This window comes from Lipophrys pholis (assembly GCF_963383615.2).
Source record: "Lipophrys pholis genome assembly, chromosome: 21".
Taxonomy (NCBI): Eukaryota; Metazoa; Chordata; class Actinopteri; order Blenniiformes; family Blenniidae; genus Lipophrys; species Lipophrys pholis.
Window position 1 is genome coordinate 10,026,705 of NC_137649.1, and position 26,684 is coordinate 10,053,388.

Below are 26,684 nucleotides of genomic sequence, written 5' to 3' on the forward strand. Positions count from 1 at the left end.
AGGTTGAGGGTTTTTTTCCCCACTTTCTTAGATTAAGTAAGTCCTATTCTTGTATTTGAATTGTGGCTATCATTGTTCACTTTATCACAACACTATCTTCTTATGCTGATCAAATCCCTGCGAACACTTTTCCCTCTAAAGATTAAGGGTAAAGCTTTCTTCATTGTGACAAAGCTTGACACTTTATGCTCTTTGCAATCGAAGAGTGCCACAGAATGAAACAAGTTTCGAGAAACCTGTCAAACCACACTGCATGTAAAGGATTTATTATATGCCCTTTGAATTGAATACATATTGACAAATTGCCATATAAATTATGGACTGTATAGGCCATGTCTTTTTCTGATTTTATAGGAAGTAATGAGGTGGGGAACAGTAAACAGTTATTAAACCACAGCTTCAATAGTTACCCAAACAACGGTGTTGAAATATAAAATAAAAATGTACTTTTATTCGTGTCATCCTGTCTTAAAAGCCACAACGATCTCAGACGGAGTAAAATCTAACTTTGAGACTAAAAATATGACATCAAAGTAATTTCTATCAGCTTTTTGCTCAGTTTTATTGGGATCACATTATGGGCATATTGCACAGCCTCTTTTCCTCATGATTGCATTTTTGATTGTTGTTTCATTGATGTGTTTGTTTTGATTGTTTCTTTGATTTGTGTGGCTAGACTGTCTCCTCGATTTGAGGAAGTCTATTTTCCCCAAATCAACAGCAGCTTAAAGTTACTGTGAGACATTTGACAGTGTCGACAACAGTTGACATACTTTTGGCCTCACAAGGACAGATGTTTTGGCCACATGGACACTGACTAACAAACACCCAGTGCTCGAGTAGCAGCCAGTTACATTTACAAACTCTAAATATAAATTTGAACAGATTATTATAACTTGGAATCTGAAAACACAGAAATTTTAACATTAGATTCCACCAATTGAACATTCATATCCAAAAAGGATAAAAATACACCTGTTCCTACTGCTGGGGGCTGTGATTTGTGGTCATTACAATATTAAAACTGAAATGATGTAAACGATGTAACCCTATTGGAATAAAAAAAAAGGAAACATAATATAGAATCACCCTGCAATTCAGATCAGCGTCGACAAAATCCAGCGAATTGCCTTTTCTCGTAATTTTGCAACCAAAACCATGTGCTGTGGCAACACATCGTCCTTGGTGGAGTGGAACAAGTGGCAACATAGCTGATGTACAGCCGAGAAAGGTTAAGGTTAGTAATTCATCCAGTCAAGAACAGTTAGAGGATTGTGTATGAGCATATGTCGTATGACCTACACTGCCTGTGTGAGCCTGGTATCCGTCGCTGTGTGAAAGGAGACACTGAGCAGCGGGGGTGTGAGGCCACCCACACACACACAGACGATCACACATACGCACGGTGAGGTGAGGTGAGATCGACAAACATCGGGAACGTCATAAGGAAGGTCAATGAAAAAAAAGGAAGAGAGCGGCGTGATCGAGCGTGCTCGTCAATTCCACTGTCAATCATCCAGTTGCCATAGTGCTGCTGAGCAGGGCGGGGCCTAAAACGAGCTATAAATAGACCGTAGAGGACAACTATGTCACATCAGCCACGGGTATAGGTGTGTTTCTGAGTGAGAATGTGTGTGTGTGTGTGTGTGTGTGTGTGTGTGTGTGTGTGTGTGTGTGTGTGTGTGTGTGTGTGTGTGTGTGTGTGTGTGTGTGTGTGTGTGTGTGTGTGTGTGTGTGTGTGTGTGTGTGTGTGTGTGTGTGTGTGTGTGTGTGTGTGTGTGTGTGTGTGTGTGTGTGTGTGTGTGTGTTTGTTATTTGCTTTGTGTATAGTGGTAATTACAAGACTCTCTCTGGGATGGAATACATCAATCCAAAATTAAATCTTGATGAACTACCGCAAATTGTCAGACCTGAGGGCAACAAAGATTACACAAACACACACACTCAAACACACCTAGTGACTATGTGTCTCTGTGAGGACCAAATCCATAAATCAGATCAAATCCTGTTTCTCGTTCCAAGATACACAGAATTGCCACTTAAATATTCACTCGTGTGGTGAATGACACCTTATGAATGAACATCTAATGCGCAATTCAATCAAAAAATAATAGACAAACAGAGCAACGATTGCTTGGAAAGGAGACCCCTGCCTTCTGTACAGTGTTGGTCGAGACCCCTTTTGAGCGGCGTCGGGATAAAGCAGATGAAAGATGAAAGATTTTATTGAATGAAAAAATAACCATAGACTGCCTGGCACTCTAGAGACTCGACCAATATTCAGAGGTGCTGTTCTGATGGCCATAATGTCCCATGTTTACAGGTCTACAGCTGAACACCCCAGCAGCTTCTGCTTGGAAGTTGATCTGAGCCACTTGATCTGCTTGTTTAGGACACAACAGGGTTTAGCTGGTTCAAAGACATGCACTCACAATGTGAGCACACTACAGTTTGTTGACAGGTGACCGTGTGTGCGTGCGAGCGTGCGTATCACGGTGGACCAACCGGCCAGGTAATCCTCCACTATCAAGGTTGGTTGATTCAATCCACCGTTTGCACATGTTTGTGTGCCGCAGTGTTCTCAGTCCAGATACCGAATCAACAGCTGCTCTCAATGGAGGGTGTACAGCCTGGCAGCTGTGTCACACTTGTGAAAGGGTAAATGTGACTCCAGAGTGGCAAAATACACAGCAAGAGTGAAGCTTGAGCTTCGGGCATCGTCGCAATAGTTACCCAAACCTCAGACGAGACTAAAATCTTAAAACCCTCGTCAATAAATCTCCAGTTTCAAATGCACACACATCATGATTTGCATTCAGACCACTCTCTGTGTTAAAACAAATAAATAAATCCCTTATTCACACATCTTTGGAAGCTTCCCATTCATTGTCTCAAGCACAGTGAATTCCTCAAGGGAACATCAGAGCTAGTGTCAGAGAGATGATCTAATTACTGTCATTAGCAACATCTAATTGGAGATTTAAAATTAAAAGATTAGTTTAGGCACTAAATGTGCTAACCTATTTTAGCGTTTGAGCGAAAAAAAGGAGAAGTGGTTGAGAGAGAGAGAGCCCGAGGAAAAGATGGACATAGTGTGAGCTTCTTTGCCCATCACAAAAAAAAAAGAAAGAAGAATTTGTTATATATGTATCATTTGCTCTCTTAACTTCATTAAAAATACACACTGACGCAAAGGGAGACGGAGGGGAAGACTGTGTGTTTGGCCCCTCAGCCCCACTTCTACCCTGTGAGCCTCCACCCCACTTCACTAATTAACTATTGTTTTAATCCTGCTTTAATTCTGCAGACAATTGCACAATTTGTGTGTGTGAGTGTGTGTGCGCGCGTGTGTGTGTGTGTGTCGCATGCTGAAGGTGCCTCGCACTATTCACCAGATTATTTGAGCTACTCTCCGCCAACCGTCGCCCACAGCGACCAAAGGTAATTGCTTTTTAATTAAGCCTGCAGCTCTAATCCCAATGATATTTAGCAGACGCGAACTGCCGCGCACACACATAGTCCAGACACACAAACTTAGCGGAGGGGACAGACAAAAGACAGCGAGAGGGAGAGACATTCAACAAGACTGAGCTTGGCTGTAAACTGGACAAATGTGTAATAGGCTTTTGCTGGTATTTCTCTTCAGTCCACAGTGGGAGGCCGAGCAGGCGGCAAAATAAAAGTCACTCGTGTGTAATAAACACATTTTTACCCCACGCAAAACTGAGAATATCCCTTAGACAGAAAGTGAGTACTCGGGTTGATTGTAGACGGTGAGTGTGTGAGATTGTCTCTCCAGTGACCCTCAAATGAGGCCTGCAGACTTCAAAGATAGAAAAAAAGGATCAGACACTTCTATCCACCATTTAGCCTTCAGTCATTTTTATTCCCGTCTGTCTCAGGTATTTTTTGACCTCTTCCTCAATTTTACTCACCACAATTCTTACTTAGTCTTGTTACAATCATCTACTTTCCTTATAACAAAACTACTCCGGAGCCATTTTCTTTTCAGCCCTGACTTGTTTTTCTCCAAGACTCGGCCTCCTTTTTTCGGAAAAAAAAACTCACACTCATCTCCTTCGGGGCAAGGAGTGAAAATGTCCCTTTTCTCAGACAGTTGTGTGATAACTATGAAATATGCCGAACAAATGAGCACCAACACTTGCACCACTGTAGTAAATCTTAATTTGACTCCTTGTCGGGTCGAACAGCTCCGACTTTTCTTTGATGTCTGCGGTTGGATGTTTGAAGGTACGGCTGGAGAGGAGTTAAAGCTTATGTTGAGCTGTCTTTCACAAGCATTTTCATTGCTCAACTGATCCCCTCCTGTCATCTCTGATCCCTCTCACAACTTTCTTCTACATCACACACAGGCCTGTCTCCTGTATAATCTTAAACCTCGCTGTGTGAAAAGGACACTTCTAATTTAATGCCAGTTTTCTTTTTTTTTGTTTTACCAAATGCTTGTCAAGTGGAGAAACTACATGTCAGCAGCAGGGGCTCCTCTGGGCAGAGTTAAGATTTCACACAAACTCGACTCAATATTCCTGCCGGCTGATCCTGAGTACCCGTCACACCCATCTCACTCCTTTCCGACACATTTTCACTCTGTTGAGTCTCTGCTGTGGCATATGGCTCGAACAGGCTGAGCCCCGCTGCAGATTACAGACTATATATAGCACGATTTATCTTTAATCTCCCAGTGATAGAACAGCAAAAAGCATTTTCAGTTGCTCTTTGTTTTTTTTGCTGCACCACAGTATTTACCTCTGAGGGCGAGCTCTGCGCACGATCCTCCTGGTGCAATTTCCTCTTTCCCCTCGCTTTCTCACTGGGTGTCATGTTTTCGTCTCCTCTTGTACGTTCTTGCACACGTTTGCTACTTGTTTGGGATGCTTGTTGTTTTCCTTCAGCCTTCCTTCTCATTAGGCCACTGGCAACCTCAAGTCAGAGGTATCGCATTCAAAGAAAGTGAAATATCCCTGAAATTCACATATTTCCATATATCAAATAGAGACCGTCATGTCAAAATGTTGAGCTGAACTTGCTGGAAGATATTTCTTCACTTCTGGAACTAAAAAAAAAGGAAACTGCTACTCTAGACACTTAAAACGAGAACAAAAGCTGTACAAGCGTACGTAAACCTTGCACTGTGAAGGCCAATCGTATATGTGGTGTAAGTGGCCGTGGTTTCCATGATGGATACCGGTCCTCTAAAGCTTTGACCTGGCATGATTAGATGTTGTGTGTCAGAGAAAAGCTGATGATGGATGTTCGAGCAGCGTGTAATGATGTGTTTCACAGCAGTGGCAACCAGGTGAACTCAAGTAGCTCATAAGCCACAACAGACTTCAGGAAAAAAAATGGGCAGATCGTTTTCAGCAGGATGAGGGGAAAAGTGGGAGAGCATGAATGATTTAAGAGTGGCATGCAAAGAGCCGGTGGACAGCATACATAGAAGGAGGATGACGCAAGTCCGAAGATATGCTGTGTATAACGGAAATAGATTAGAATGGAGATTTGGAGGAAGGATGACATGAGAGGAAGAAGATGGGCGTTTTTTGAAACTGGAGTGCATATTGAATATTTCTTTTTCAAGTTCTGTACTATATTGATAGTATTACATATTTTCAAATATATTTTATTAAACAACATATATTTTTGACTGTACCACCAGTGGCGCCACATACCACAGTTTGAGAATCGTGGCTTTAGAAGAGTTATTTTCAATTGACAACAGAGAGACAAAAATGTCCAAAAGGATGAGCAGATTTACAGCAAGTTTGGTAAATAGATTTTTAAAAGTGTTATACGCAGAGAAGCAACAAGGGCTTGTGGACAAAGGACAAATCAATACAATTTCTAGGTAAAATCTGTTGAATACTAATTGGGCGACTCCTCTACTGATTGTTATTCTGGCCCAACGTTATCAACTGAGTGACTGTGTTAGTGTGAGGATTACAGTCCGTAATCTCTTTTCCAATCTGAAGCCGACATATTTGTCATTAGCGCAGAAGAGTAGATACTGACACAAATACAAAAGGGGAACATAATGTAAGATAGTGAGTCGGCACTGTGGTGGTGTTATCGCCATACATTTGGCAGGGAGGGACACTGGCAGCATGTAGAGCTGAAGCCTCGTCCCCACAGATTGATTGTCAGGCATAGAGACAGAAGCAATGATTGAGCCCCTCTATTTACTTTCTCCCACTTCAGCTGGCCCCTGTACGGTACCCCGACTCGATCAGGAATCCAGTGCAGGAGGCAGTATGAGGACAGAAAGCTGTAAGGTCAGAGAAACCTCCAGCTGGCAGCAGAAATGACTGCCTCCTGCCTCTCGCTGCTGGCAGGTCAACGTGACCCTTTTCTCCCCCTTTCCAGGTGAGTTTCTGCAAATCTTTTAGCGCTGCACTTAATATATGGTCAAACTAAGAGGGAGAGCAAAGAAAGGAGGGCAAAAAATCTTTAGACAGAGTTGAATTCATGACTTCTTGGTGTGTATCTATTGTCCAGCGAGGCTGCAGGGTGCTGTAATCTCTGCCTCGACTTGGCATGATTCGGGTAAGGATCGGCTGGTTTGGCCATAGATCATGATGTCAGGTGAGTTAGAGAGGTCTAGCCAAGGCGGCCGTCTGGAAACAAACAATACCTCCAGTCGGCTGGATATTGAACCCAAATACCTTTCGGGGGACCACCTGCAAAGTGTCAGGCAGAGAAAGTTAGCATTAAATGTGCCTTCGGGGGATTTAATGGTTAAAAATCGAACAAATTTCAAGAGTTTTAGTAAATATCCTCACTCTTACACCGTGTCATATAATAAAAAAACTGGGTAATCTCAGACATGACATGATAATATGTGGATTTTTCGAGCGTTGGAAATAACTGAATATTTATTCTATTTTACTGTGCTTCAAGTCAAAATTGCACAAATTACTGTCTAATCAGACAAAAATTAAGCTACCATTTCAGAAATATTCCAATACCATATTTACACTGATGCAGCTCATGAAAGAATACTATGGGTCTGTTTCCTTTTTCCATCTCCGTCAACAAATTTGTTCTCTCTGGCCCATCTATGTCGAGAGGCTTGGTGTTTCTTTCCAGCATCATAAAGTATCCAAGGTGATGATAAACCACACGTGCATTAGCAGGTTTAGCTTACTGTTGGGATTTGCCTGAAAGCCACTAATGGAAGTGTGCGCATGAAATCCAATGCTACAGGCCTCATAAACACAAGCCTGACACACGCATGCATTACTGGCAGAACACATGCACTTCCTGGATGTGGGAGAGACAATAGAGGAGATGAAACGAGAGAAAAGAAAAGCGGGGGTGGAGAAATGCCTTGCTCATCATTCATATTTACATCTAATAATATCAATAGTGTTCTATAAAACATTTCCCGTCCTTTTCCCTTCACTTCATCATCATCATCGAATGGTCACTTTCTGCAGAAAGCATTAATGTGAACTGGAGAGCAGCTGTATCAGTGATTTAAGTGCTATTTAACATCACTGCTCCTCTCAAAAGGAGGCCTGTCTGCAGTGATTTACATGTAATGCTGATTGGCACAGAAATCTAGTCTTCATTTTGTTTCATGGTCTCTGCTCATTTCAAATATCACTTTGATGAATTTAAATGTCCTCTGTTTATTAATCTGTTACCACATGGATCTACCGCCCGTGACTCATTACTCAGGCTGGCTGCAGAGTGAGTAGCTGTGTGGGGACAAGCGTGTTTGAGTGAGTAAAAAGTGAGGGGGAATGAAATGCATGTGTGTCTCGGAGCACAATGGGTCTAAAGGTGCATGAGAGGAAATCTCTCTTTGATTTGAATGTGAGCCAGATTACTTGCCGCGGGGGGACAGGGGCAATCAGTCCTGCACCTGAGGTGCTAAATGCGAATGCTAACACTTGCTAATAACCCAGAGGACCCCGGTGGAGCTCAAGGGCGTAAAGGTCGGACTGCCAGGCTCCATGCCCATGCCTGACTCACCCGTCGTTGGGTCGCAGTGAGCCGGGAGCAAAGGTGTTGAGGAGTGTTGAGCCCAAAGGCCACAGCAATGGGAGAGAAGAACAAGACATGAAAGCCCATCACCACCACTTCGGGGCTGTTTCTATAGTGAACCTCCACTGAACACACTTACACATGCAAAATGTAGACGCGAATGCCACAGCAATGACAGCAGGAGGACGTTGCGTCAGAGAGAGTAGGCCCTTCAGCCAATTCTGAGCCAAGTGATTACGCACAGTTAAATCGACGCAAAAAAAGGAGACGAAATGAGCCAGTTTAAACCAACGAGGGATGCTACTCCAACGCGCATCTCACGACACACTCCTCATGTCTGAAACGTGCGAGCAATCTGCTGGAGAGCAGACTGGAGAGCAGGGATCTCAGGGCAACAGATGGGAAAAAGAATATTTCTGGTTTGAAATTTCACTTTTACATTTAGCTGATGCTTTTTTTTTTTTTTTTAATGAGAACGAGTCCAAAACAAAAGCACTCAAGCACTGTGGACATAAACAAAGCCTTAGGGAACCCTATATAGATGTAAAAATTTCCCTAATAGCATACAACCCCATTAAACATTATTACTTTGAAATGGTAAAGTGGGAGAAGAAAACAATTTACATGCCAAATAATAGATGCAATTCTACTCGCAGCTCGAGTTAAATGGCTTCTGCTTGGAAATATTGCTAAGCTCAGTATTATACATCAGCCTAATGAACGCTGTTAAAGAATGCAAAAACATATAACAGTGAAAAGCCGCGAGCAAAGAACGACAAGCAGAAAACAGCCATCACAAATCCTGCAAAATTCCCATCGCATTTATCACACAGTCCATTGGCACATAATCGCTATCTGCTTAATGCTTTTTAACAGTGTGCAAATGATTACCCCCCAAAAGGTAATGTATTGCACTTTATTTGAGTATTTAAATTGTTCAGTTGATTAAAGTTGCCTGAACTTTTTTTTTTCTCGCCTTGTTAGATCAACCATCTGAAGATGTGTCATTGCCAGGCATCAATATAACAACAACCCGTTCATATGTTCACATTATAATAAATATTTTCTGGTTCTAGAGGGAATGTCCTACATTTCATAACCCTTTTACACAATTGCTCAATTTACCACTGAACTGACAGGAATTGTGTTATAGAATAGTAAGAATAGAATTATCAAAAGATGTGCTGATGCACCTTTTTTCAAGACAAACCTTTAATATTTGAAAGTTCACTGACAACACTGTGAGTCATTGATTGTACTGGAAAGCTCATGTTATAAATGTGTGTCACACAAGTGAAACTTTTCTGTGATTGGACAGTCGTACTGAGGAAGTCCGGGGGGAGGGGAGGGCACCGTGGTGACGCAAATCTCTGTCCTTCTACTTTCTGCTAGAGTCTGTATTTTCTAGATATCATAAACAGTCTGGGAGTTGTGGTTACGATAAACAAGTATGCCCGCGAGTCCCGTCAGTGGCGACACCAGAGCTGTTAAAGGTTGAAAATGCACTTTTTTCCGAGGCACACAAATAAATTGGTGAAAATCAGCACAAAAAGCGTGAAAATGAGAAATGTCACAGCTGCGACAAGACTCATCCTTCTCCAGAGTTTGCACTTTAACGGGTTGTTCGTCTTTTCGCTCAACATCTTCAGACTAACTCAACAAGTGGAGACTGCTCCGTGATGTCCGTTCTCTCTTCCGCCGTGCACTCTCACCAAAGTGATGTCAAGCCGTCCAGTTGACTGCTGCGCAAACACAGATTAGAAGTGTGTGTGAAATTGAAGTTGGATTCGCCGGTCATGCAGATGATCGATTGACTTGCACACCAACGAGATTGAATCGTGATGATTAATAAATGTTACTGATTTACCAGTCTTGTTACATTAGTGGTTGACAGTTGAACGTGTACACTATACTGTGTAACAGACTGCTCACAAGAGTACTCCTAGTCATTGTGAGGTCAAGATAGATGTAAAAGAAAATCATAGTACTATTCTAAGAAACGTCCCATTGCTCTTATCCTCAAGGTTCCTGCTTTTGTATGTTTGTATGAGTCGCTGTGTCCTCCAGTGTTTGGCTTCACTGTAACGTTTTGCCAAGTCAGATGTTGGAGTGGAGGTCAGCAGCCTTGCTCCATGGAAACCAGGTTGGGAGTCACTGCAAAGGAGTTCATCACAGTTTCAGAAGTTTGCCGCTTCAGTTGGATCAGGACCGGTGAAACACAGTCTGTCAGCGAGTCGGATTACAGCAGGGATTGTCGATTGGGTCAATCGAATCAGCTAGAAGGGACTGGTGGACGTATTTTACAGAATTTAACAAATATTTCTTCCCCATCAAGAAAATGAACAATAAAAAAATATATATATGATGCCGGTTTATCAATGCTCTTAAATTATGCCCGTCACTTACAGTAATTATGGTGGTTTAGTATTAATCGATATAAATCCCCTCAAAGGAAGGAACACAAGTTTATTCAAGCGCTAAATATCCTGAGTCAGACAATAACTGCGTGAGCCGTTTTAGGACCAGCGCTGTCCCGCAGCAAAACGAATGGGTGGACCCCTGGGGGTGAGCCCTGTGCAAATCCATCATCAGGAAGTCACTGTTCCAGTCTGGCGGCCAGTGAGCGCGCCCCGGGGAGGCAGGACTAGCCTGGCATTACTGATTCTCCCAAGGGAAGGCCAAACGAAGCTGGAATGACTGATGCAACCCAGGGGAGGGTAATCGGGTGTGCAATGACTGATGCCTCCCACCGGTAGGGACACAATCCAGCAAGGTCTGGACTCTAAGGATGCTGAAATGAGCAATTCCACTCCACAGATGGATTCGTTTAGGACAAAATGGAAAGAGCATTTAGTGTGCATATGCAGAGCTGCAGGAAAGATCAGACTGAATTGCTTGTTCCACAGTTTGTTTGTTTTTTCCACGAGGACAAGCAAGGCACGTGCAGGATAAACTAGAAGAGAACAGGAAAAAAATGATTCCAGTGATCTGTTTTTCACGCTGGCGTAACCTGCCCTCATTTTTCTTCTCTGCTAAGAGATAAGCAGAACCCGTTCAAATCATGAAAACTGACTTTATCAATGACTATATGTTTTGAACGATGTGAAAAAAAAAATGCAGGAATAAACGGGAGGGGGGGAATAAAGTGCAATGAATTTAAAAAGGGATTAGATTTGAGTCACCACATGTTTGTCGAGGCATGACTAAAGCTGGAAAGTAATCAGAATCTGTTCTGATGCATTAGCCTCTCCCTTTCTCTCCCTGTCCGAGCGCGGGTCCGTCAGATCTCAACAGCTGGTCCCCTCTGCCCTCTGAGAGCAGGTCAGAGCTGTGCCACACAATATAGACCGCAATGAAGATCAGCAATCAATAACAATCAACGTTGGGACTAAATGACACCGAGCCCGGCACGCATCAGCAGTCGTTTCCTCTAAGGTGAAATCAATAGATCTGACAAACGGCTGTAACAAGTTACAGAGCGACCAAACGTTGTATTTTCATTTAAAAAAAAAAATAAGAATAAAAAATCGAATACACTAGGTCTTGAGCTCAGTTCAAATTAAAGTGTGTGAAAACAACAACAAAGGCAATTAATACGTTAAATTATAAGGCTTGATTCTAATTAAAGCCACTGTCGAACAAACACTCAAGAAGTCGAGATGTCTTCTGTTGTTCCGGTGCATCCTGTCAGGAAGCTTACCAAACCCAGAAAAAGAAAAAATACGCTCTACCAACTCGCACAAAAACAACAATACACACTTGTCCTCAAGTTGTTAGGTTGTTTATGCTCAGAATAAAGTCGGAACTGACTTCAAAAAAAAGAAAGAATCCACACAGGAAAATAAAGCACTCGTTCACAAACATACACACAGCACAGCAGGGAGGCACCGTCTGATTTTTCTTTCGCAAAAAAAAAAAAAAAAGGGCTCAAAAAGTGTTGATGTATGTACATAAATATATGGGAATATTTAAAGCAACATACTGTAGAGGTGACAAAGTTCCCACAACAATAAGAGCTGGAACAAACTGTCTCATGAATGAAAAGTCTGAAACCAGTGAACAAAACAAACGATGAGGCAAAGACGGACCACTGGGTGATCAGCTCCGAATTCATGAACAACAATGACATGAGCATTGGAAAAAAAAAAAACACCAACCACATAAGCAGTAATATCTTGTGGCTGAAAAACCACATTGTTTAAATACCCAACCTTATCTCGAAAACAAACGCAAGTGGCGTGAAATCAAACCTGATGATGAAACTTTTCCAGATGAATCAAAAGAGCCCAAAAGGTTTTTAAAATATAAAAAAATTAAAATTAAAATCTCAAAACAAAACTCAGGCAACACTTCAATAACAAAAGGTAAACTCTCCGTCCTCCAGCAGCCCGGGTTTTCTCCACGTACCTTGCAGAGTTTCTGGTAGCGCGGCGAGGAGATGGCCATCCTCTGGAGCCTGTGTAAGAAGACCACCACTTTCTGGAGGGAGGTCCGGACCATGGCCATCATCTTAAGACTGCTACAAGTCTGCAGCAGCCTGCTCCTGGTCCGCATGCTAGCACTGCCCTACCCCGCTCATATTGTTCTCCCTCTCCCACTCCCTAGCCAGCCGACCAGACCCCAGCCAAGCTGACGTGATGCGCACACACACATGTACACACACACCGAGAGAGAGAGAGAAAACACACACACACACACTCACTCACAGGCGTACTCAGCTCAGCATGCCCCCATGTTTCGTCACAAACACACACACTACACACTCTCTTTATAAACAGTCACTCTCAGCATGCACACACACACACACACACACACACACACACACACGCTCGCTCGCTCGCTCACACACTCGCAGGATGATGCAGGCGAGCCGGATAAGACGAGACACTCACTTTCTCCTCCACGCGGACATTCACACGCGCAACCCCCGACCGCAGAGTCAGAAGAGAACCGCACAAATCAGTTGTGACGGCACCCTGCAGAGTCACAGAATGGTGACGAGGAAGAGTGAAATGAAAAAGGGACAAGTCAAATGGACACGGGGAGAAGAGCGGAAAGTGTGCCGGCAAGCTGGGAGGGAAAAGAGGAGAGAGTAAGGCACGAGTTACACTGGAAGAGAGAAGCCGTTCGTACGCGGCTCACTTTTTACTGCCACTGATCTGAAGAGAGAGAGAGAGAGAGAGAGAGAGAGAGAGAGAGAGAGAGAGAGAGAGAGAGAGAGAGAGAGAGAGAGAGAGAGAGAGAGAGAGAGAGAGAGAGAGATGAGGAGCGGCACTGTACGGGAAGACAAAAAAAAAAAAAAAAAAAAGCCATGCCGTGAATGGCATAACATTAGAGAGGAAAAGAATGATCAATGAACAAGGGGCAGGGACAAAAGAGAAGAAGGAGAGCAACATTGAGACGGGAGTTTGAGGGAAAACAGACACACAGCAGAGGTACAGAGAGAGGGGGGGGGTTATTTCAGGCACACAGGGGTTCCTGGAAGTATTATCCTCATTCAATTTTTCTGCAGGGCTCAGATGCACATCGCAAACCCAATAAAGAAAGTAAATCAGTAGAGTAACAGAGTAAAGTAAATCAAATAAGTGTACAACCTAATTTCTAGGCATGCAGATTGAAGACATTGGAAAATTCTGACGCGCACGTCCACCGAGAGCATCAAAATCACTCAATCCCAAAGACTGAACGTTTGATGTGTCACCAAATGTGACGGAAATCTGAATTGGTGTGTTAATGAAGCTTAAGTTCTTCTTAAGTTTTGGGGCGTTCTGTCGTTCACATCGCACATTCCAGCTAATCAAGTCATCCTTGCAGACACCTGAGATGCGAGAAGTGAACGAATCTCGTCAAAATCAACGCAAATACTCATTATGTGGCTTTTGAGTAAATGTTTGTCTGGTGGTAATTTTTTTCCATCACCCATTTACTCCTGTGTCGTGTTTTAAAAAGACTGAAGGGGAAAGAGGTACTACATTAAAACTGCACATAAAAGATGAGGTGAAGTGGAAGGAGGGAGGAGAGAAGGCAAGACAGCAAGGTCGAAGGAGGAGAAAGGGACGTTTACGTTTTGTTTTGGGGGTTTTTTTTGGTTCAGAAAACAATTCAGCGAATAGATCTGCTGGAAGCACGCAAGTACTGGAGATGACATCGGGAGGCAAAAAAAACAAAAAAAAAACAGACAACGTAAAAGAAAGTCAGCTAAAAGCAAAGATAGGGCCACAATCAGCAGAGATTATCATGAAACAGCCACTCAGAGCCACTGAACACACGGCGGTTTTTTTTTTTTAAGATCCAATCTATTTGAGTCTTACTTTAAATGTTGCTGAGAAACACCTTTTTACTCCAAGTAGGGATGAAAACCAAGACGTCACACACACCCACCCACCCACCCACCCACCAATTGAACTCCACGATGCATTGCTTGGCTTCATTTTGTCTCATGAATTTATACAAACGAGGAAATAGTACAAGGAATTGAAGGAATAAATCACTGCAAATCAAAATGCAGTTTATCTGTACAGTCGATTAGCGTAATCAACATTTACCAACAGGCTCACACACGCATTTGAGAGGCAGCACGACGACTTTACTGGAGAGCTCTGTTTAGATAAGGCTTAACTGGCTACAGCATTCAATTCAGACCTTTCACACAGTATTGAATCTGTCTCACAGGGCATTACAAGGGAGACTGAGTGTTTTGCTGGCTTTGTGGTAATGGCACTGGTAACAGGTCTCAACTAAGAGGATGCAGAAAGCATGTATTTCTCACATCGGTCAACACACTCAGACACTTTCCCTCATCCACACAGGAGGAGCTTGATAAAAGCCACTCTGCGGGCTATGTGCTCTCAATGCATTACCTTCCACCATGTGTGGAAAGTAATGCACTATACTCTCTACTACATATGAAAATATGGAAATAATTACCTTGAAAAACGTATTACCATAGGGTTTTCTTATTCTCTTATCTCAAAGTCAATATTTTTTAAATAACTTTCAGATGAATTTCTGAAACAAGCACAAATAGCCGGAAAATATTTTCACATTCTATTGTGTAATATAAAATATGTCAGTATATATCCCACTAATGAGCTTTGTGGTTTAATGAGGCGACAGTAGCTGCGGGGAACATGACGTCCTCATGTTATTAAATGGTAAAAAGGCTTCATTTATGTGGTGCATTTTCCCTGCTACAGCAAAGCGCTTTGCATTGTTAGTGATTTAAGACCATTCACCCATTTAGACACACATTCAAACATCAACAGTGACGGCTGCCATACGAGGTGGTCCACCTCCACTGGGAGATGTCAGATGGGGGTTAGGACCAGCAACCATGAGAATGGTTACTTACTATCTTGTAAGTAACCATAGTGCTATCTTACTATCTTAAATCTAACTGCGCAAGTGGTACATACAAAGGAAGGATGTCAAACACGCTAAACTGCTATTCCTAATTTGTCCACTAGGGTTTGCACCGGTTCAGTAAGAGAAGTGGTGATAAGAAGAGATAACAGAGGTACAACACTGAAATCTGAAGATTTGCTCCCTTCCAGTAATCCAAAGAGATCCACCATAGTCGATGGTATATCACAAAATCTTCAATTTGATCAAAATGTGCACTGAATGTGAATATTTTTAGAATATACTGTTTATTAATTGCTACAGAACAGCAGGAACCTTTTGTTGATATTTACTGGTCCAGTCCAATTAAAATCTAATTTGAACACGTGGGCCCCGAACTAAAAAAAACAAAACAAAACTCCACTGATTAGAAAGCATGAGATTCATAGAAAAGGTAAGCACGCTTAGATAATTTACAAGCTGTAGATTTGCCACGTGACAGTGGTCCATTTTTTTCTTCTTTTATACTGCTGATTAAGAAAACATGAAACTGGTGCTCCTTGGCAGTGATTATCTTGACGAAATAAACTCTTATTTTTTGACAAGGAGTCCAGAGTGATGCCGATTCATTGTCCTTCAAAAATATGCTTCACATGCAGCACTATTCCAGACTATTACAATATCAAAAATGATTTAGTAGTTTTGCTCGAATATTCATAAGATGGTAATTATCCCTAACTCTATTGGACCATTGCAGACAATGCTGGAAATTAATGAATGTGATTATTTTATGAGGAGATTTTACATGACTGAAAGTCCAGAAAATTAATAATTCACAGCATATCGCACATGGATACCGTAAGAATTTCCCATCCCAGCTCATATTTAATCGACAGGAATGACTTAAATCCCACACTGCAAGAAAACCTGCAGGTGTACTGGTGGTTTCCGTGGGAATGTCTATCATTAGTGCATCACATGTCAGGGCCGCAGCTGAGTGCAGTTCCATGCCATTTTGTCCGAGCGTTTTTAGGCAATTTTGGATAATGTGCCAGATTTGTTCTTGTCACTTTTCCAGACCACTCACCAACTGCAGGCTTAATATGAAAAGAGCAGTCAGGAGGACAATGGCCTGTAGCCAAAAATGTGATTAAAGTCACTGAATAGCACGTAGCGACAAAGCACATTTTGAGCTAATAAAAGGGCTGTGTGACCAACTTCATGTCAAAACAGATCCTCCAAGGTTTTAAATCCACTTTGGTTTCATCAAACCACTTTCTGTGCCAACCATTAATCTTGACTTCAGCTCATTATGAAACAAAATTAAGATAAAACAGTGGGTGATGATCATCAATATGTTCTGCCATTAGTTCTTGCATAACAAGCCTTCGACCAATATTCAGATTACATAAAAGCTGACTCACTGATTTAACACATTTTCCTCCACACTTGACCTTTATCAATGACTTTGACATACTTTTCAGAAGTAAAATCCAATACTCTGCTGTATGTGTCCTTTAGAATTTTGAAAAGGCCCTATAATGATGGATTATGTTCAATACAACAAATATAGATCACTGTAACGGGCACATTAATGTGATAATAATGCCTATTGCTTCCTAATTATCAGAGCTGTATTGAAACCAAAAACCAAAGCCAGGCAGAGCTCAAAAATGAGTTGCAAAAGTCTCCCAGTTTCTCGTCCACATCAATTTCTCAGAAATCATTGTGTCCATTCCCACAGTCAGTCAGTGTCATTTTTCTCTGTGACCTTGACCCGTTTCTCAATGATGGAACAACAGAAATAAGAGGAACAGTGCTGTTACATCTCAGACATCAAAACCTGAATGTATGTTATTGATGTTAAGTTTCAGTTCAGTTCAGTTCAGAATAGATTCTTTGCAAAGAGCAACGTGAAGGTACATCAAACCAAAGACATTCAGCAAACTCTCTACGATGCATAATCCAAAGACTTTAGACTTTAGAATTCGCTTTAAGGAGATGAGGTCAAGACTGACAGGGTCAACCTTTTTAAAGAGATTTTCAACTTCAGAAGGCTATGTAAAGAAAAAGAAAGATTTTCTTTTTTTTCCTGTTTCTGCTGCTGAAAAGGTGAGGTGACGTGATTCTAGGATTAAAACGTTCCATAAAGATGATGTGCATCAATGGATCCTGGAGGTAGGGTCTGAGCAAATGACAAGATTGTGAGAGGGAAGCACAAAGACACACCCCGCACACACATCCACACACTCACAGAATCACTAATCAGCCGAGGACAAGAGGATCAATGAGCCACATTCAATGCATACAACTGCGTGCACGCCCTCTGTGTGCCCTCTCATTCACACACTTTTAACTCGCGGGACACACAAATACAGCCACACACGCTCCAGCCTCGGCTCAGCTGGTGAAGGATGCGTTAATGAAGGATGACACTGAGATAATAGGCGAGCACCTGTGTATAAATTGCACACACACACACAGCTTCTCCATCAATTTGCTGCCCTACCTCCAGTTGTTTCCTGAGGTCTTTGGCCTGGGCGGAGTCCTGTGACAGATCCTCCCTCAGGGAGGCATCGGCCAGGACGTTGACTGTGGTCTCTGCCTCCTGCAGCCATTTGAGGAAAGACTCCAGCTCCCTGAGAGACACCTGCAGGCCCTTCAGCTCACTGTCCAAGTGGGTGTGACGGTCACTCGCCCTGTCAGTCAACATCAGTGAGTTAAATACAAGGCTGTGCATGAGAGAATACGTGAATCATGAGTAGAACTATAAAGGAAATGAGCTGCGGGTGCAACCTCACATCCTTATGTATCACTGCCAAACGGTAAGAGTGAGTTTGTGTGCACCTATTGTTGATGCTGTTCCAGGCGGCGTTGTGTTTATCTGCGACCTCTTTGATCCTCCTCGTGTCGTCGGTGGAGTATTCTCGCAGAAGGTGATTGGACAGTTTGTTGAAGGCAGCGACTGCAGCTTGGCCTCGGCCCAGACCTTGGAGAAACTCCTGTACAACGATCAGTACAGTGCTGTTCATGACACACTGGAATGTGGCAGATGTGATTTATTATGAGCATTACTGCAGTTATTAATTATCCCGCACTGTTTTCTATGTGCTGTAGCTTCTTATCTGCCTCTTGTGAGATAAATTGCCATGCAGCAATAATACTTACCTTTTTTCTAAAGTTAATAAAATCAAATAACACCTGAAAAATCAGAAACATTAGTGATTCTGCTCCTTAGCTCTCTGGCGTTATTTGTTTAACCTCTGCTTAATCAAGCAAATTGTATAAGACCCCACTTATTAGCAGTCTAAATGTTAACATTAGCAAAAAGGTCATCCCTTTATAGCCACCAGGTGTTTTTAATGTTATTTACAATCAAGTACACTTAACTATTTTCAACAGACCATAGCTCATCATTGCAAGAGCATACAAACCAGCTGTACAGGAGTCAAGCTGGCTTGTGTTAAACTCAGTTGCCCTCTAGTGTCTGCTTTCTGTAACATGTCAAATATTCAAGAAGCAAAATCTGTTTCCAGAAACCCGTGGCCAAGTCATCATTTCAAATTATAATGATGGATGAGGTGGGTGTATGGATGTTATTAAGGTTCAAAGTGATACTTCAGAGAGGTGATTTATTCATTCCCACGTTGTACAAACTCACATGGCCGTTGAAGGACCTCAACTTTCTCACAGAGTAAAGTTTAGATTTGGTTAAAAGTGGGAAAAAAAAAGCCTCCCATCAGCAAAACAAGTTGGCAAATTCCCCAGAGTAGATGCATAGTGTACCATAATAACAATAATACAGAATGACAGCGAAAGACCTTGGGAGGGACAGACAAACACACCAAGGACATATAAAGACGGTTAAGAAGTGAAGTATTTCCCTAACCTTGCTGTCTTCAAGCTGTTTTGTCAGGGGATCTCGGGACCGCTGAACAAGGTTGTGCAAACGCCCTTCGTTGTGCCCAATCAGCGTCTTCACCTCCTTCCTCTGCTCCTCCCACTGGTTGCTGTGGCCAATCATGTTATCAAGCTGCTGGAGACGCGCCTCGACGCCATACTGCGTGCTGTCCCACTGGTTCTGTACTTTTTCCACTGTGGATATTTACCAGAGAACAATAAGAGAGCGTGAGGATTTAACTGAGCTGGACATTAGAAAAGTGTGACAGAAAATGAATCTAAGAAGAAAAAAAAAGAAATCCCAGTGATACGTACATTTTTCAGTGATGGATGTGCGCACATCCAGATTAGAGGTCTTGTTCTTTATGTTCTGAGCCAGAGTGAAGATGTCTTCGAGCTGAGGGTGACGCTGCTCCAGGTCACTCTTTGTCACCTGGCATGTTGGGGGGAAAAAAATAAAAATAAAAAAGAATAAACACATGCTCACAAGTTGTACAATATGACACAAAATCATCACACAACTCCTCATTCCTGCTCCCCATTTCTCACCTGAAGCCGGCCCATGGTGGTCCTTATCTCCTTCGTGTCTCCCACAGTAACAATATTTGACTTGAGCATCTGGGTGATGAGGAGAAGCCAGTCTGCCAGCTCGGTGGCCGTTGCGTTGAGATCAGTGGGCGCCACCGTGTCCGGCGTGTGCGGCGCTTGGTGGCGGGGGTCCTCGCTCACCAGGCTGGCCATCTGCACAGCTGAGGGGACGGCAGACACTGGAGTAGAGGATAAAAAAGGCAACAGACTTAAGGAAAGCGGTGTGGACATATGGAGTCTCTTTAAAGGGAAATGACGCAAAGAACATTAAAGATGTTAGAGTGAGAGAGAACGTGTTGTCAAACGGCTCTCGGAGGACACTGGCATCACACTAAATCATGATGAACGAGGCATCAGGGATTGTTTTAGTGTTGCACAACCAGGATTTTTGTTGCATACCTCTTATTTGTTATTTCATCATGCATTCCCGTGCTTTGGATCAAGGCAAGCTAATTTGCCACCTGAGTACTTATTACCACTGGTGCTTGTCCCGTTACTGAGCCACAAAAATAAAACAACTAATTTTCTTTGTTTTGTTGAAGGTTTAATAGCTCATTGATTCCTTTGCTGCTAATTTCATTGATGTAATATGAAGATAGAGCCAACAGAGAACAGGCGGGGATCCCCTTGACATTTTTACCGAGCTGCTGGTGCTGGACCATTTGTTGGCGGTGTGTCCAGGGAGAGACAGGAGGCGGGAGAGATTCCCTCAGCCGGACATCCAGGGCTTTCCAATCAGCTGCCAGCTCCTCTACCTTGTCCTATGCACACATATATAGAAATTAGAATCAGAGGTAACAGACTGCAGCAGATTTAAAAAAAACAGCTAATTGCACATCAATAAATTATAGAAGACAGAATTATTTAATTGTCAGAACAGAGGAGCTCTGCTTTAACAGTGCAATATGCTGCAATCACATGCCACAATTAGCCGCGCTTATTTTTAAACTAAATCACTATGGAAACTGGGACCTTTTCATGGGGCAAAAGCTGCTGTCTTCTCTGCAACTCGATTGAATGAGCCAGCAGCTCCTCCAGGTCCTTCTTCCTGTCCTTCATGGACACCTCCAAAGCCTACAAAAAGGTAAAACCTCTTCTCAGGACCTCTATTTGCTCGTCGGATGATTGGATTTTTCACGGAGTACACAGTAGGTGAGTTAGTAAATGTGACGCGCTCAGGCAATCTACCTGTGCCTGGCTGGGATTCAGCCCTCGGGTGATGATTGTCTGGTGTGTGACGATGACCCAGTCTGTCAGGCGGTTCATTCGGTCCTGGAACTGAGCGTGGCTCTGCAGATTGGCCTCCACCTCCCCGACTTTGTCCAGCAACTCACGGGTCACCTACAGAGGACACGTGCCGTGAAAAGTGAGTTAAAGATGGAAGCGTCAAAGAGGATGGGAAGGGTGAAAAACGGTGAAGTGCCTGTGAATATTTAAGGAGTCTAGATAAAGTTTGAAACTGACTTTGTTAAAGCTACACAATTCTGATTACAATTACAAAGATTTTACTCTCCCAACTTTGCAAGCTGTATACCAGCAACACTCAACCCCACAATAAACTCCTTTCTTAAAGCTACAAGACAAAAGTGTGTCACTCAAAAGAAACTGCGTCGCCACAGCAAAGGCTGTCTTAAATACATGTTCATACCTTGCTCCAGTTAAGGTTGATATGTCTCAGTTTCCCAACGTGCTGCTCTCGGCTCTGAGGGCTCACACTGGGATTGGACAGAATTTGGGGAGCGTGCCTATTCAGCCAACCAAGACGCTCATTTTGTGCGTCCATTTCCTCAGCAAGGGCCTGCAAGTGAAAATTCACCTTTTTTGGGGGGGTTTCAAAGTAAATACATATCAATGAAAAAAAGACAGAAAAAGTTGACAAGTTGGGGAATTTTGAAACACTGCTGTACAGTAGTAGTAAAAACTTTTCTTTAAAGCCATGTAATGTCAATCACTGTTTTTCGCAAAAAGTGTCTCCATCGGGGAAAAGCTCGCTATATGGGTTGAGAAAGAGACGGATGACATGGATTCCCTTGTGATGCCTTAAAAAAAAAAAAAACTCCTTTCACTGAAAGGAACTTTTGTTTGTGGCTGAGATGCACAGAGCAACCTGTGCCTACAGGATACAGTATGAGGAAGAATAACAAACAAATGCAGAACACAGGCCAAGCTGACCACAAAAATAAGTCTTCGCCAGATTTATAGCAGGAGAACTCTTAGAGCTCACATGAGTTAGAATATCATTAGCATGTTTTGGGCTTTGCTGTACCTTCAGTTCTTTGAGGTTTCTGTCAGTGGCAGAGACGGGCAAAGAGCAAACAGCGTTTTCTGCCTGCTGCAGCCACACAGCCAGCTCCTCGCGCCTCCTCACCAGGTCTGACAAGGCTCGATCCCCACCAGCCAACCTGCGCACAGCATTATGCACTCAGATTAAAATCTCCATTTCCTCCAGGATGCAGGTCTAATCCTAAAATTTACATTTAAATTGCTGCTACAACCTGATTGACCACTGTGATAATGTTAACCTGCCAACGACTGATAAAGAAACAGTGTGATTGTTGTGGAGGGTAAGCACTAACCTCTGCTTTACATGGTACTGTAACATAGTCGAAGCAGAGAAATTTGACTTCTGCAGTAATGCAATCTTCCTCTTTGTGGTGAATCATTTAAAGGACACTGCATGCCGTCTTTATGTCATACACTACCTTCTTTGTCTGTCAAGGACTTGTCGGTGAACAGCTCTCCAACGCTGACCCAGAGTTTCCAGCTTCTCTTCAAGCAGCGGCCCATCAGGAGACGACAGCTTCCCAATTATCTGCTCTCCGGTGCGAGTCAACTCAACCAGAACAGGTTGATGACTGGCAAGGCCTTCCTCCAGCTCCTACAGTATAAAGACAGAAAGAGAGGCCACCAGGGTCAGAGGAATGGGAAAAACAGGGTGGAATCAGGGTTCAGTCAAACTGCCTATTCTGATTCAATGCTGCCCAAATCCCCCGTTCAAGTCCATGTCTTCCAGCAAAGCTCTTATTGACACGCAGGCATGATTTGTAGTGAGTCAAATCTTAAGCTGCCAAATCTCTGCTTCCACCACCAAGAGATTTAACTTGCCAAGACCGGACCCGTAAAGTAGGTTGAGTGATTGTAAAGTCTGCTACAGCGTGAGTCAGCTAATTGATCTCTCAATTCCCATCCACTTGATCCCCTGTCTCACTCCCAGCGACAGAGAAAACATGAAAAAGAGCTGAACGGACAAGAGTGGAGCTGGAGTTTTGAAAAATCACCCTGATAAAGGTGCTAAAGCCTTTGGTTCTGTCAGCGGTGAAGCAGCAGCTTCAGAGAATATACTTCCCCTAGGAGATGAAACGGCCGCTTAAAAAAAATCAAACAAAGCAAAACTAAAGGTCCTTCCTAATCTCGCTCCTCAGTTCACTTCCCTCCATTTCAGTTCTGCATAATAAGCGTGTGTTTATGAGCTACATCAAAGCACCCAATTCCCCCCTTGGGGAATGAGACACAATTATCTTCCGTCAAACATATCGAACCATCGAGAAGCCTACTTCTGCAATATAAGATATTACCTTTCCTGACATTCTGGAAAGTCAATATCTTTGTTTGAACTCAGAATTAATATGATAGAGTGATTTTAAAATGAAATTATTCTACTTAACTTTCTTTATGTTGATACAGGCAGAATATTAGATCAATCTTAATGTCATGGGGTGCACAATGGTTAGTCTGTGTTGGGCTTGGGGACATTTTTGTACAGAGCTTGCATGTTTACCCTGTGCATGAATGACACATGAATGACGACTGTCATGGTAGGTAAACTAAATTTAAATATCAAGAATGTAAACTATACCTCACACATATGAACTCAGAAAGATGCCCAAGACATTTGTATCTGACCTCTTGGCGTTGCCGTGCAGATTCCACATCAAGCTGGCCATCAGGACAAATGCTCTCGGACAACAGACCCTCTGTGTCAGTCAGCCACTGAGAAAGGTCTTTCAAGTCACAGTGAAACTGTCCCCACTCCTCGATGGCACGATCAAAGCTCCTGCAGCATCACAAAGAACCACGGGTACAGTACATTAAAAGAAATCTGGGAATAACATAACAAGAGCTATAAAAAGAAAGAAAAAATTTAAAACGAAAGAAAGAAAGAAAGAAAAAGTTGGACTCAGTCAGACTTAGATTTAATCATATCAATTTTCTACACCTCTTGATCCCTTTGGAGACTGATGATATTTTCTTGTGTGTGTATTTACTGCACAAAGGAGCAGATGTGTGGTGGTTAGTATTCTTGTCTCAGACTTGTCTCGCATTTAATTGGTGATGGATGGATCTATAAACACTACAAACTGTTCACTTTAATCACTATCTCAATATGATTTGAAAACCAATTACTAGATAGAAATTCACTATTTGAATGTTTTATCAAATTTAGCAAACTTTTTTGTAATGAACTTAATAATTGCGCTCACTTTGTATCAGTTTTATAGGTTGAGTAGACGTCATATGAATGAATATAAACTGAAACGGAAAAAAAAAACTTTCCAGGAATAAAAATGTGTTCACCCACTGAGAAACCATAAGGGAAAACAGAACACTAGAACCCATTACAATGAGGATCTTCAGACAAGGCCGTAAACGTCACATCGACTTTACTGAATGAAGTAACAGACAGAGAAGCCGATTACTTTATTGTGTATTAATCGTACAAAAAAAAAAAAAGAACTCTATCTCAATGGCGGTGAGCGGAATGCTTTTACCTCCTATTGCATCTCTTTGTGCAGAACAAATGTGATCGCAAAGACAAGCACAGGAAATGAGTTTTGGATGTGCAATTTTACAAAATATACTCCATTTCTTTTATTTATATTGATGGCTTGAGGTTATTGTGATTAAAGATGCAGTGCGTCAGCATTTGTTTGCAATCTCAGCGAGCTTACTATAGTAATTACGCACTGTGTTCAGCAAAATGAAGACTGTTTTTTTTTTTTCCAAGCAATTGCACTGATGGTTTTCAAGGTGACCTAAGACATGTGTCCATGTGTATGAATGAGTGAATGAGCGAGTGAGTGCAAATGAGAATAAGCACAAGTCTGTTTATGCCTGAGGAACTGTTTTGAAATGAACCAAGGTCAGTGTGGGCTTGATACTTCACCATGTGCCCTGGTCTCTCTTTATCAGCTCCAACAGTCTCCTAACTGGCAGACAGCTGGCTTTTAATGCCCCTTCAGCTCTGGATAAGCAGCCCGACACATCTAAAACTAGAAACTTGTTTTCTCTTTTTCTGAATTTATTTAGGGGAAAAAGTTTCTCTGGTTTACTTTAACACTCTATATCCAGTTAATGGAGCAGTGTGTACAGATTAATCTGGTAAAATATTTGAAGTGAAGCCAGGAACACACCCTTTCCGGTGGTTGTACATGCGGTTGAGTCGATCCCACTCGGCATTGAGTTGCGTGAGGGCGTCTTCCATTTGGGAGACCTCAGCAGGAGAGGCGTCCCGGATGGCTTCAGGATGGCGCTCGTGGATTCCTGTGACCTGCTCACTGAGGCTCTCCAGATTATCTTTGATATTCTTTAAAAGTAAAACGGAGCAACAAAGAAGAACAATGAGAATCTTGAGTAATAATAAAAGCTTTACTGCAACGCTGAAAGTGTTTAAATGGATTTCAAGCTCTTGGTGTTAAAAACGAAATGTTTTAGCAAAGCGACACAATGATAAGGAAAGAAGAAGTACAGCCCACGTTTAGCATATCCTCCTGGCTCGAAAAGTCCTCGTAAAGCCCCCCGCTGAGTTCTGAGGAGTTTAGGAGCAACTCGTTGTCTGCCATGGCGAGGAGAACTTTGTTAATGTCCAGCAGGTAATCGGAGGGACTCAGTGAAGGAGCTCTGCTACGTGCCACTGCAGCCATTTCCTACGTAAGAAAACACATAGAATAACAAGAGGAAAAGAAACTTAAGAGTGAATAATATGTTTTGAATAAGCTGCTTCACATATATCAGTAACAGCTACAATGCAGCACTGGTACTTTATGAGTAACCATCAGGGTATCTCCTAATAGTGGTCAGTAGAAAAAACACGATTTTATCCCTCATCCATTCAAGACCATGTAAAAAGATATTTGAATACCAACCACAGACTTGTTCACTTTCAAATGAAACTAATTAAGATGAACAAGAATCAATAATGTGGCACGTTTGAATGTATCTTGTTCCTACCAGGGCAAATCATTGTTAATGACCGAATGAACAGGACCAACGATACATGATTGTGACTTAAAGTGAGCATCGATAAGTGCTAAGCCCTGTGTATTCCAAGCTGAATCCATTAAAGAAGGAGATACGGAATATCAATTGTACTGATTAACTTTCGCTGCATGTTTTCGTATTGTGGAAGTGAGTCACAGTACGTGAAGAAAAAACCCAATGGAAATACCGGAAAAACACATAAACTCCATAAAAAAAGACTTTCCCACTATGTATGAACAATTCTAACCACTTCCATACATGAGGACGGGATGTATTATAATACAGAAGTACGAGGATGTGCTGTGTGGATAAGTTCAGAGGTCAGACATGTGAAAGTTTGGATATGGAACAGATGTGATACATCATGTCATATAAACACAGAATAAAGGAAATAACTGATTCGGGACAAGCAATAGGGATCACACAGATGTCACTGCAACAAATCAACCCATTCCCATTGTATCTGAACAGAATTGTTTTTCCTTCCGGTTCACAAAAGGTCAGAAAGATTATTTCCATAATATTCAAAACATTGAGGATTTTCCTCATTACAATTATCAATGAAGTGATCATTTCTTGTTTTCTGTGGT

General features: G+C 42.3%; 1 protein-coding gene across 5 annotated transcripts in view; it reads right to left on the reverse strand.

Moving 5' to 3' along the window:
- The window catches only part of utrn (utrophin), a gene marked incomplete at its 3' end in the record, with an annotated part of 191,344 nt that overhangs the window by 109,925 nt on the left and 54,735 nt on the right, over window positions 1-26,684 (reverse strand). For all 5 annotated transcript variants that reach the window (XM_080490632.1, XM_080490631.1, XM_080490633.1 and 2 more), the window contains 14 exons: window positions 25,590-25,760; window positions 25,248-25,420; window positions 23,740-23,890; window positions 22,539-22,714; window positions 22,103-22,238; window positions 21,485-21,634; window positions 21,025-21,177; window positions 20,809-20,910; window positions 20,477-20,597; window positions 19,798-20,015; window positions 19,564-19,681; window positions 19,238-19,443; window positions 18,196-18,350; window positions 17,858-18,047 (listed from right to left, as the gene is read on the reverse strand). In XM_080490632.1, the coding sequence (XP_080346758.1) occupies window positions 17,858-18,047; window positions 18,196-18,350; window positions 19,238-19,443; window positions 19,564-19,681; window positions 19,798-20,015; window positions 20,477-20,597; window positions 20,809-20,910; window positions 21,025-21,177; window positions 21,485-21,634; window positions 22,103-22,238; window positions 22,539-22,714; window positions 23,740-23,890; window positions 25,248-25,420; window positions 25,590-25,760 (2,220 nt within the window). The remainder of the gene's footprint in view (window positions 1-17,857; window positions 18,048-18,195; window positions 18,351-19,237; window positions 19,444-19,563; window positions 19,682-19,797; window positions 20,016-20,476; window positions 20,598-20,808; window positions 20,911-21,024; window positions 21,178-21,484; window positions 21,635-22,102; window positions 22,239-22,538; window positions 22,715-23,739; window positions 23,891-25,247; window positions 25,421-25,589; window positions 25,761-26,684) is intronic.